This window comes from Miscanthus floridulus, chromosome 3, assembly GCF_019320115.1.
Source record: "Miscanthus floridulus cultivar M001 chromosome 3, ASM1932011v1, whole genome shotgun sequence".
Lineage (NCBI taxonomy): Eukaryota > Viridiplantae > Streptophyta > Magnoliopsida > Poales > Poaceae > Miscanthus > Miscanthus floridulus.
In genome coordinates this window covers 51566969-51579973 of record NC_089582.1, presented here as the reverse complement: position 1 = coordinate 51579973, position 13005 = coordinate 51566969, and the positions used below count along the sequence as shown (strand labels likewise).

Below are 13005 nucleotides of genomic sequence, written 5' to 3'. Positions count from 1 at the left end.
CTGTCTTTTCTATCTAGGGCACCGGTGGCACCGTCGGACTATCCGCCGGTGAGGTTTCTAACCCTTGCTCAAATGTGCCAACTAGCAAGTGTATCACCTTGTGCACATGTGTTAGCATATTTTCACAAAAAGCATTTCCAAAGGGTGTTAGCACTCCACTAGATCCTAAATACATATGCAATGAGTTAGAGCATCTAGTGGCACTTTGATAACCGCATTTCAATACGAGTTTCACCTCTCTTAATAGTACGGCTATCTAACCTAAATGTGATCACACTCGCTAAGTGTCTTGATCACCGAGATAAAATGGCCCCTACTATTTATACCTTTGCCTTGAGCCTTTTGTTTTTCTCTTTCTTCTTTTCCAAGTTCAAGCATTTGATCATCACCATGCCATCACCATCGTCATGATCTTCGCCATTGCTTCATCACTTGGAGTAGTGCTACCTATCTCATAATCACTTTGATAAACTATATTAGCACTTAGGGTTTCATCAATTAACCAAAACCAAACTGGAGCTTTCACCTATTGAGCATGAATCTGAAGTTGTGGAGCGCTTTGCCTACAACAAATAGCGCATGCCCCATGCACTTGTCTTCATCATAGCCCTCTGCTAGATACGTGAACCACCTCTTCACCTCTCCCCACACATTTCCCTTGATGTCCTTGGGGACTTTCCTCCAATCATCATATGTTATAGGCACCTTCTCCTTGACTATATAGGAACACTGGTTGCTGAAAGTGCCGATGATGATAGTTGGCTCCATGAGCGACTCTAGGAACACATCTATATCATTGCCTGGCTGCCTAGGTCCAGAAATAATCATGGTTAGTAAAAGATACCTGCACTTCTGACATAGCCTGGGAGGTAGGTTGTAAATGGTGAGGATGACCGGCCAAGTGTTGTGCGAGATGCTGATGTCACCGAATGGATTCATCCCATCAGTACTCAGCGCGAACCTGACGTTCCTCGCCTCATTGCCAAACTTCCAGAACTTGGCGTTGAAATGCTTCCACTGCTTGCCATCGGAAGGGTGTTGTAGCTCTCCTTCGTGCGCTCATCAGATGCATGCTAGGACATTAGCTTAGCATCCTCGGGGTTCTCAAATATAGCACACAAGCAATCGATCACGGGCAGGTACCAGATCGATAGGGCTGGACTTTTCCTCTACGTGTAACCCTCTTCTTCCTCGTCCTCAGGAGACAGGATCTACTTCTTCGTAGTACTCTTCTTGGCTGTCTTCTTCTTCGGCCCTCTCTCATCGTCCGCATCCGCACGACAACCGACATTCCTCTTGTATCAACTCACGCCACAGTGTGGACAACTCTGCAAGTTCTCATACTTGCCCCAATATAGGATTCAGTGGTTAGGGCAGGCATGGAACCTTTTAAGCTTCAACGCCACTGGCTGGATTAGCTTCTTCACTCGGTAGGTATTGGCGGGCATCTTGTTACCCTCTGGGTATGTGTCAGCAAGGATACGTAACAGGTCATTGAAGCTAGTGTCGGACCAGCCATGGCGAGCCTTCAGCATCAGCATCTGGAGGTTAAAACACAACGCCGTCCAGTGCTTCGGACAGTCCTTATAGAGGGTATCAATTGCCGTCTGCTTCATCTCTTTGACATTCTCCAAACACCTGGGGCTCCCAAACAGAACGTCGCCGTGGTCAAGACGGTTAGCGATTGATTCAAAAAGGTCTAAAGTCTTGGGATCCCTCACTGGCTCACTACCATCCCCATCATCATCATCAACCGTGTCTTGGATCATATCATCCATCGTGATGTAATCACGATCTTCATTGTCGCCAGTAGCAGCATTGCCGTGCCCACCGACCGCTGCTGATGAGGTTTGTTGTTTGGCATTCACCGCCACCGTCGTCGCTATCGACGAGTTCCCTCTCCAGATGCATTGGCACTCGGATCCTCTGCTTTCCCATGAAACTTCCAGACGGTGTAATCCTTGACGAAACCGTACTGGATCAAGTGAGATTTCACCGTGTCATCTCCATGGGCAAGATGGTTCTGGCAGCTCTTACACGGACAGATGGTGAGTTCCCGCTTCAGACTCAGACGATGCCTTTTCGCAGCAGCAATAAACTTTGTCACATGATCTAGGAAAGCTGGATGCAGCCTCGATGTCTTGTACATCCATTCCCTGTCCATGACCGCGAACACCTTGCATACACAAACAACGAAAATAGCGCATATAAGCAGAGCAGTACGGAAAAAAGACACCCGGGTAGCTCTAGATCTGATGATTTCTCTCTCCTCCAAATAGATCGAGATCGAGATCTTGAGAAAAAGCGCCCAAACCATGAAAAAGAGAGGATTGAGGGTTTGAGAGCGAGAATCAACCTCTTGCGGTGCCTCCCTTCACCAAATCTAAGGGCAAACCCCCCCTAGAAAATGGCAATTTTTTAGGGTTTTGAGGTCAAACACAAAAGAATGGAGGAGAAGCCGTGGGGAAGAAGGGTGTGTGAGGCTGTATTTATAGCCCAGACTTAACTGAGGCGGGCACTATAAGGAAACTGCCTCAGTTAATCGTCTGTTAACCGAGGCGGTTGCTTTAGGCCAAATGCCTCGGTTAATGGATTAACCGTGGCGGTTTCTTTACAGTGTCCGTCTCGGTTAAGGATTAACCGAGGCGGTTGCTGGCTCGGCTGCCTGGCCTCGAATAACTGAGGCGGGCAACCAGGCCGCCCGCCTTGGAGCTCCAAAGTGAAACGTTGCGCAAAAGAAATCCTATAGTAGGGCGTCTCTTAACTGAAAATTTTCAAGATGTAGGAATTGATCCTTAACTCCCATGAATCTCATCCAAAAATATAATCTCTAGGATTTTTTGTCCCTGACTTAAGGTTACATTTTTAAGGTTCCGTAGCAACTTTTGTTACGACCCATCTTGTTATACAACTTCTTTCATAATTTATCCGAGGTTAGATGAGGAGGGTGAGAACATCATAGAGGCTCTATTTGGAACTGTTTTTTTCATGAGCATACTTGAGAAGTCGGCTTTTCTTTAGCTCACCACACAAGTTGCTTGTTGAAAAAGCCAGGGTTGATGTTTGGCACCCTATAGCTTTTTCACCGTCATTGGCAGTGGATGAGAAGAGTGTGCAACGTTGTTGGGACGCTTCACTGTGGCGCTATTGAGGGGTGAGGTCGCGGGCATGACTCCAGGTAGCATAAGACATGGCTCCGTTTGTAAGAGCTTCAGCAACTCTAAATCTACAAAAAGAAAAAAAGAAAAAACAAGTCCACTCTCATTTTTTTTATCCAAACATTTTTAGTTCCGTCAGCTCTAAGATTCACAAAAACATGGATCTGACTCCTAGATCCATGGATTTCGTGGAGCACCTCGTAGGTGCTCTGAAAATTTAGAGATTTGTGAAGTTCGCAAAAATTACCCAATCATACCATTGGTTACACAAAAATAACGGTTCACTTCTTTTTCTTTTTCTTTTCTTGTTTGCGTTCCTGCGCCGAACCTCCGTTCTCGCTGCCACCGCCCTGTGTGGCTTGCTTGTGTCCCACCTCGCCGTCGCGCCCCACCGTGCCGCTATGCCCCCAACGCCCCGCACCGCCAGAGCTCATGCCGTCGTGCCTGTGGACTGCCCATCCCGAGTGCCGACTCGCCGCTGTGGAGGGAGGTGCCGACACCCGTAGCTGTGGAGGTGGTGGGCACGGAGAAGGAGTGTTCTGTGTTTTTTTTTCATTGGATTCTTGATTAAATTTTTATAATTACATATACATATGAATTCATATTTACGACGAGCTCTTTAAAAGATGTTTATAGAAACTTAAGTCCACAGTAGAGTTGTCCTATGGTAAATATATGTGACTTCGTGATCTGAATCTGTTTTTGGAGCTCTCCTAAACAGATCTTAATGAGGTGGTCGACTAGAGTTCACAGGAGGACGGAAACTCGATGAACTCGATGAGATAGAGCCGTGCGCCACCATCGAGTGATTGAGGTAGATCGAGCCGAAGCGCCACCGCCGAGCCCGAGCTAAATGAAGATGGAGCGCGCTATCACCGAGCTAGACCGAGGCCGGAGTGCCGCTGCCAAGCCAGATGGTATGCTGGCCTCGTGCCGTTTAGCGCCACATTTTAGTTAGGTACCGTTTAGTTCCATTCCAAAATGTCAATTTTTTTAAGATTCCTCGTCACATCGAATCTTTGGACGCATGCATGAAGTATTAAATATAAATAAAAAATAAAACTAATTACACAGTTTAGACGAAATTCACGAGACGAATCTTTTAAGCCTAATTAGACTATGATTGAACACTAATTGCCAAATAACAACGAAAGTGCTACAGTATAATTTCGCCAAAAATTTTGCGTAGCCAAGGCCGTAGTGTCACCGGATCATTCCCATCTGGACACAACTTTGCTGGTGGAGCATTTTGTTCCGGATTTATCTTGTAATATAGGAGGAGAAATAAAATCACAGTACCTTTTTGAGGGCAGAGAGTATTGAAGCCATCCCCTCTGCTCACAGTCATCAGAAAAAAAAGAGAGGAAAGAACAGTAAAAAAAATAATTGTCCTGTTTATTTGATTTATGAATTATGATTAAAAGTACTATTGATTGATTTTCTGTGATTGAAAAATAGTACCAAGCCAACGTGGCGAATCTCGTACGCGATCACCCCACGGGGGCCCGTCCCAACACATGTCCGGCGTCGTTTCGCCGTGTCCTCCACAACACGCCGCCCTCAGTGGCTGCCTGCCGCTAGCCGACGCCGACGCCGACGTTTCGGAACCAACGGCTCACGCTCCCCCGCGCCCCTGCCGCGCACGGGGAAGGCCCTTTTCCGCTGCTGGGCCCGGGGACGAACCGACGGCCCTCGTGCCGCCTGCCCGCCCCGAGGTCGGCCCCCCTCGCCCCTGCTGCCTGCTTCACATCACGCCTTTTGCCTCGGCATATTCGCCCCCAGCCGCGCGCCGGTGCCGGTACGCTGGTGGTGAGGCGGCCCGCCCCATGTCACCACCATGTGTGGTGGCGGCCGTGCTGGTGCGGGCCGCGCCGGTGCAGCCATCGTGTGGCGCCCGTGCGCTAGCCACTACGCGCTCGCCGCCTGTCACCGCGCGATATTTTCCTGGCCCTCGGCGCGCTGCGTCGCCACTCGCCGCCTGCTTCCTCCTCTACTTGAGTGCCGAGTGCGCCTCCGCGCTTCTGCAGTCTGCACTCCCCCGAGGAGCCAACAACACCCAGCCGCTTCTTCGCCTTCCTCCGCGGTTGCAGCCAGCGCGGAGCACTAGCAGCGGGAGGTACTTGGCTGGCATTTGCATTTGAGATCCTTTCCTCCTCCTGCTCTTCTCACCTTTTATTTCAGAATGCACTTGGGATTCCAGGAAGGGGGGATGCAGAGGGGTTAGCAATCCTGGGATTGTTTGCTTTTGTCCACCGTGAAGTTGTCTTTGTTGTGTGGTTTTGCAATGGGAGTTCGGATTTGGGAAGAGTGTGATGTGCGTGCGCACTGAGGTTTGCTAAGCTTATTGCTTATTGTTTCACAATGTGCAAAATAAAGCTCAATTCCTGCCCCTCCCGTGCATCCTGCTCCGTGCACGCTCCCGGTTTTTGATCTATGGCTTCAGTATCTGGGAGAGTACTATATTCTCTGTTCGAGCGTCTGCCCGAATTCAGAGGTAGTTTGGTCAGGGGTGTCCGAGAAACTAGTCCTGGGGCCAGCTCTTCCACAAACGTGCTGTGTTGCTAAAAATTTCCTGAGAGGCACTTAATATGATGTTTTTGTATCAGGGCACCATTTCTTACATGAATCATTACTCTCAGTCCTGCATGCCGTCACATGCACACCTTTCTGATGGCATGATTTTGCCTTCTGAACAAATCTAGCACATCTTTTGGATGTGCCAATAAAACATTATTATCCAAAGTACAGGGGGGGTTATATAGTAACTTATTGACACATAATACTTTTCATATTAGATCTAATGGCACTATCCTTTTCTCAAATCCATCTCTGAGCACAATAGACCACATATATTCTCAAATCCTTTAATGCTCAACAAGCACTGATAGTAAGTATATATAGATTTATCAAATAATAGTTATTTAATTCATCATATCTTATCCATTCGGTGGAGTGAATAGGGCTTCGGATTACCCTAGTGCAAGTTTTTAACAGAAAGTTCAACTCGGTCGAAATACACTTATTATTAGCACTTTGCTTTGCCATGTTTGAATCTTTATACTTTGCACGTCACTCACCTTCATGTCTTGGATCCTAGCACTGGAGAAAGAGATGATTCCCAATAAAAGAAAGTGAGAGAATGTCAGGGCCAACTAGGTCCACTATTTTTTTTAATCATGAACATGGCCGCAGGTTGCTAAGACCAGTGGCGGATGCACGATGCGGGATAAGGGGGGGCTAAAACAATGGAGATGTTGATTTGCATGAAGATTTAATGGTGAAATCAAGCTTTTGCTACAGTGATTAGCTTGAAATCAAGCCATTAGGGGGGGCTGGAGCCCCCCCAGCCCCCCCTTTGGATCCGCCGCTGGCTAGGACAGTGACATCTTGAGTCATGATAATGTGGATTTTCCATGTTTGAACTAAATATACTGTGGTATTTCGTTGCTTCTGGGTAATGAAATTTGAGTATCCCGTTGTGGGAATTTTTTTTTGGATTTCCATGTTTGTTATACCCTGAGTAAGTTTTATTGGTTGGACCCTATGTCACCCAATCATTTTCAGTGAAAAATCTCATCAGTCAAATGGAAACAATTTTTAAAAACCGTCTGCCCATGAGTGGTCCTTCTTGGTAAAAAAAATCGCCTATCTTTTCGGACAAACCATTTTTAATTAAAAAAATCTCCCATTTCAGTTGAGTAATATGAACTGCAGTTTATTTAAGTGGAGGTACTCATCCACGTGGAAATCTTTTCTTTTCTTATTTCTTTTACCTTGTAGTTAGTCACACTTATTGAAACAAGGAAACCTTTTTTGAAAATAAAATAAATAAAAAAATAAACAAGGAAACCTAATTTTTTTTGATATTTTGGTGTAAAATCTCCTATTTCTGAGTAAAAATGGCTGATCTTGGTAACTGAGCTAGGTGCATGGTGATCTTGATGTCAGAATCCGCACTAACAGGCTCACAGTGAGGAAAAGTGTTCTTTCTTTCTTGTATAGCTGCCCTAGATTAGTCCTGCAGCCCACCTCAGGCTGGCTTCCCTGTTGTTCTTTTGCTGCTCCTTTGAGGCCCCTTTGTACAGTGTTGTTCTTGTTTCCTTTTGTTTATAAAACTTACAATGGGGGTCTCCCTTGCTGTATTTTTCGCTCAAAAGAAAAAAAGAAACCCCACTAACTTTTTTCGTAGATTTAGAATCTCGGGTAACTATCTGCAACTTGGCGTTAGAAAAAATGGCTTTCTCTTGAATGGTGTCTCTGGTTGAACTTGAGGCCCTGTTTCAGGTTATGGGGCTGCTCTGCCGTCCCCTCTAATAACTTCAGCATCTTAAGTTTGGGATTCTCATCCTTCAGGCACTTGAAACCTCAAAATGTTATACTTGGATCTAGTCTCATGAACATTTGCTCTAGATCAACATAATATGTACCTTCTTTTTTTGTGTGCTGCCTCTCCTTTGAGAATGAGAATATGTTCTTAGGCAATTTAGTTTTTCATTTTTCTCTGAACCAGGATAACATGAAAAACTTCAAAATCTTCATTTGGCATTTGACAGGTCATCATTGAATGGCTGCAATGATGGGTTCAATATCTGCCAATGGTTCTTACCAAACAAATAGGCCCAGTGCACTACAGCAGGCACCTCACATGCAATTCCAACAATATTGTAATGGTGGACTTAAGTTCTTAAGCAAGTACTCCCAATCCATGCGAAGTAAGACACACCTGGCTAAAAGAAGAGCTACAAATAATGGAATTCATCCAAAGACTACTAGGCCTCGGGCACCTATTGTATGTTCTACTGGGATGACTATAATATTTGTTGCAACTGAAGTGCACCCATGGTGCAAAACTGGTGGTCTCGGTGATGTTGCAGGAGGACTGCCCCCAGCTTTGGCTGTAAGTATTCTTGCAACATGTTACTATTTTCAATAACCACAAGTTTAAAAGCTTGAGTCCATTTTGCAAACCAGTTGTTCATTACCAAATTCTTTGGTAATTAGGTCCAATTGAGAATATCTGATCACCCTTGAATTGAGCCATAGCAGCAGAATAACTCAAAGATAGTTTCTGCATACTACAATGATGCTTAATTCAGTTATCATGCCTATTTCTTCTCTTTGGAGATTGTATTGCATAGAAAGTTCTGTGTAAACAATGTTTTACATTATGTATGTAACTTTTTACAATGTTTTACATTATGTATGTAACTTTTTATAGGCTATGGGACACCGGGTCATGACAATAGCTCCTCGTTATGATCAATACAAGGATGCATGGGATACAAGTGTCCTTGTTGAGGTATACGTTTTTGTTGTATTGCTATGTAGCTTGCATTTAACTTGAAGCTGCTTAATGATATTTATATTCTATAAAAAACTGAAATATGTTTCACTTCCACAGGTAAATATTGGTGACACGGTAGAAACTGTTCGCTTCTTCCACTGCCACAAAAGAGGAGTCGATCGTGTTTTTGTCGATCATCCTATGTTTCTTGAAAAGGTCTGTTGAATCTATTGATCCATTGTATGCTTAATTGCTTACTGAATAACCTAAGCACAGGTGGTGACCTTTCAATGTTGCATTTGAATCATATACTCCAGGTATGGGGCAAGACTGGAGCAAAGTTGTATGGTCCTACTACTGGAAGTGACTATCGAGATAACCAGTTGAGATTCTGCCTTTTGTGCCTTGTAAGTAATCCAATTACGCTTAGCAAACCCATGCATTCTCTTTCCTAATTTAAGGTATACTTTAGTTTTTTTAGTAATCCTTGGCAACTCTTGATCTTTTGGATTCCTAAAAAAACCCTTATTGGTGAACAATCTCATTGTAAAATTATAACTTTTCCTTTTTACAAAACACAACGAATGATGCAACTTTCCAAGAAAAACTTGTTGGATGGAATTTCTATATTTGTTACAGAAAAGACTGGCATTTAATGTCTTCAGCTACAACCATTGCAGCTAAAATGAAGCAACTCAAACACTGAAGATTGTATGATGTGCCATTTTCACCATGTCATATAAGAATTGTTACCACACTGAAATTACCCTTTTGCCCCAATACCTCTTCCTTGCCATCAACACACCCCACCTCACCCACCACTGTTCCCACTTTCACTATTTCCACATAAACTAGCGTGAGCAGCCTAATAATTGTATTTTTTTACTTTGCTTTAGCATTTGCAATTTTATTTCTGTTGATGGTGAATTTACTTTTGGTTGAGGTGAGCAAAACCATGTTGTTGTTGTTGTTGTCAGACTACTGCTGTGGCATTTGCTCTTCTGATAACACAACATCTTATTGACTATTTGATTTTCTAAGCCTATTACTAACATAACTTTTCTGCATCAGTATACTGCACCATCTAGGTATCTACTAAGAGATTCTAACTGCTAATGTCACATATAATAGCTTATTAGGCAAGGTAAGTTTCAAATTGAAACCAGGAAAGTTTGGCATGTAATGTTTCCCTAAGTTTTCTAGGCTTTTGTGGTCACATTGTGGGTTAGGTTGGTCTTTGGCCTCATATTGTTAGAAGTCGAGGATGAAATAGTTCGAAGGAAAAAACTGTCTACTCGTTGTCCTTATCAAATTTCCATGTTCAACCCACAGTCTTGATGGAGCATGGATGCCGGAGGATGGGTTGAAGTATTAATAATACTGCCCACATGTCTTCCATTTGGCTTATACATTTAAGTGAATTGGTCGGTGCAGAAGCTCAGTATCTTTCCAAATGAGTATATAGTTTATTGGCCTCTGCTATGGAAGTTAGGACACATGTAACCACTGACCTTAGGCTGAAATTTTGGGCAAGTCAACTTTTGATTATTCAGAGTACACTGCCATCCAACCAATTTCCTGTTTTATATCATTTTAGTGATTTTACTTCTAATCCAGTTATCCTTTTAGGCTGCTTTGGAGGCTCCAAGAGTTCTCAATCTCAACAATTCTGAATATTTCTCTGGACCATATGGTAGGTGTGTCTATTATATGAACTAACATGGCCACACTCTCTTACTTACTAGCATTTGTGTTTTTTTCTTGTAATCAGGGGAAGATGTTGTCTTTGTAGCCAATGATTGGCACACTGCTGTTCTGCCATGCTATCTGAAGAGCATGTATAAGCCAAATGGAATTTATGCAAATGCTAAGGTCTAGCATTTCTTTTTTTGTTTTTTTAATTTTAAGCAATCTTGTGGACAAAATTTGTGGGGAGCAGCAAATGATCATTTTAGTTTTCATGCTTCGATTATTTTTGTTTCTTAATTGTGGTCTTGTAGGTTGCTTTCTGCATTCATAATATTGCCTATCAAGGTAGATTTGCCAGAGCAGACTTCGATCTTCTTAATCTACCTGACAGTTTCTTGCCATCATTTGATTTTCTTGATGGGTAAGGTGTTCATATTCTATTGCTTCATAATATCTGTATGTTCTTCTAGCTTTGACATTGGTACAATGCAAATGTGTGCAGACATGTTAAGCCTGTTGTAGGGAGAAAGATTAACTGGATGAAGGCAGGGATCATTGAGAGTGATCTGGTTCTAACAGTTAGTCCACATTATGTCAAGGAACTCACTTCTGGTCCAGATAAAGGTGTTGAGTTGGATGGTGTCCTTCGCACAAAGCCTCTTGAAATTGGAATTGTAAATGGCATGGATGTTTATGAATGGGATCCTGCAACTGATAAGTACATCAGTGTGAAATATGATGCAACAACGGTAAGGTCTATTATCACATCGCCCGTTCTTACCTCATATGGAGATTTCTCTACATAATGAAATAATTTGTCAGGTAACTGAAGCAAGGGCTCTCAATAAAGAAAGGTTGCAAGCTGAAGTTGGATTGCCTGTGGACTCGAGCATCCCTGTTATAGTTTTTGTTGGCCGTCTTGAAGAACAGAAAGGGTCTGACATACTCATTGCAGCCATTCCAGAATTCGTGGGCGAGAATGTTCAGATAATTGTTCTTGTATGTTTCAATTTAAAAGTGATTTTATTCTTTTGCACGACACAGTTCACAACCTGATAGTTGCTGAGAAAAAAAAATCTTTTGTTCTTCAGGGTACGGGAAAGAAGAAAATGGAGGAGGAATTGACGCAGCTGGAAGTGAAATATCCAAGCAATGCTAGAGGCGTAGCGAAATTCAATGTTCCATTGGCACATATGATGTTTGCTGGGGCTGACTTCATTATTGTCCCAAGTAGGTTTGAGCCCTGTGGTCTCATTCAGTTACAAGGGATGAGATATGGAGTGGTAAGAGTTTCTAGCTCGCTTTGTTACAATTCAAATTTGAGTGCACGCAAGTATTATTAAAGATAAATATTAGCAGTCATTTTTTCTTATCATGTTACATCTTGATTCCTGTGAAGTGTTAGAAAATACCACATAGTTAAGTAGAGAAAGTGCAAAAAATGACCATCAATACTGCAAATATTTTTGCAGGTACCCATCTGTTCATCGTCTGGAGGACTTGTTGACACGGTTAAGGAGGGTGTCACCGGATTCCACATGGGTTCGTTCAATGTTGAGGTAAAGAATAATATGCAACCATTGATTCATTACTCTCAGGCTCAATAAATAGCCTTTGGTTAATTTCCTCTCTCTCTCTCTTGTAGTGTGAAACTGTAGATCCAGCTGATGTCACAGCAGTAGCGTCAACTGTCACACGAGCCCTGAAACAGTACGACACCCCGGCATTCCATGAGATGGTTCAGAACTGCATGGGGCAAGACCTGTCCTGGAAGGTAGGCACAGACGCCAAGTTTTCTGTTTATCGTTGACATGCAGCTACTCTTTGTCAAGATAAGGATAACCCCTCTCTCATCTCTGGTCCAGGGGCCTGCAAAGAAGTGGGAGGAGGTGCTTCTTGGCCTTGGAGTCGAGGGAAGTCAGGCTGGCATCGACGGAGAGGAGATTGCTCCACTTGCCAAGGAAAACGTAGCTACTCCCTGAGGTTTGGTGCCTCGGAAACATGCGTTGATGATAGGAAGCATCTTCTAGGATGCTGACCTTTTGTGGCTGGGGTGAGATGTTGAGTCAGACACCAGCAAAACCACAAGTTTCGCCTCTACTACTTCATTTGTAATATAATCCTTGACATTCTAAAAATGCCATGCCTGGTTTAATTTTATCCATGCACAGCGTTAGCTGGGATGTTCGGAACATACTTCCCGCTTTCCTTCGATCGACAACATTATGTAAATAGCTAATGTCAGTGGGCAACTCGAATGGTCCCAAGTCGTAGGGCCCCGATGGACTTGTTTGTGTTGTTTGATTTGAAATGGCTCGTTGATGTGCATGGTTGGCTTCTTAGTGGAGCATTATAATTTGCAGTGCCTGCTACACTTATCTTTTTTTGTGCTATTCACTTTACTGTTTGTTGGCGCAAAAGTTTTTTTTATTATAACCAGCATGCATTAAATTTAACAGCATCTTACAGATAGTACGTCACAGATGTCCCAGTCTAAGGACGAGAGGGCTAATTGTACAGGACACAGAGGAAATTCTCTGTGAAGAATAGCAGAGCAGCTAAAGTTTGTAGAAACTGCATTAGAGTTGAAGGCCTGTCTTGCAAGTGTATTGGCTGTTGTATTCATCATTCTTGGAATCTTGTGGACCTTGAACTGGGACTGCTGCAGCGTGTTTAGGAGTGTAGCTGTGATGATTTTGATATTCTAGTGCGGAGGGTTGGAAAGATTCTTAGAGTTGTAGTAATCCGCCATAGCTTGTGAGGAAAATAACAGAGTTCAGTTGTAGCTGCTTTGTAATCAATATAGCTAGAGTGATCTCCGTTGCTTCCGCCGTTAGCACCGAGGTGGTGTGGTTCAGCTGTGTCTGCACATAA

The 13005-nt window shown here is 43.5% G+C and overlaps 1 protein-coding gene across 1 annotated transcript; it reads left to right on the top strand.

Moving 5' to 3' along the window:
• The first annotated feature begins 5114 nt into the window (after nt 1–5114).
• Nucleotides 5115–12487, top strand: LOC136541641 (granule-bound starch synthase 1b, chloroplastic/amyloplastic-like). The gene is made up of 14 exons (XM_066533631.1): nt 5115–5274; nt 7712–8055; nt 8377–8457; nt 8560–8658; nt 8760–8849; nt 10072–10135; nt 10214–10314; nt 10443–10552; nt 10634–10880; nt 10954–11130; nt 11223–11414; nt 11604–11690; nt 11777–11905; nt 11997–12487. The coding sequence occupies exons 2-14, from the start codon at nt 7723–7725 to the stop codon at nt 12111–12113; spliced, it is 1827 nt and encodes a 608-aa protein (XP_066389728.1). The 5' UTR covers nt 5115–5274; nt 7712–7722; the 3' UTR covers nt 12114–12487.
• Nucleotides 12488–13005: the final 518 nt, after the last annotated feature.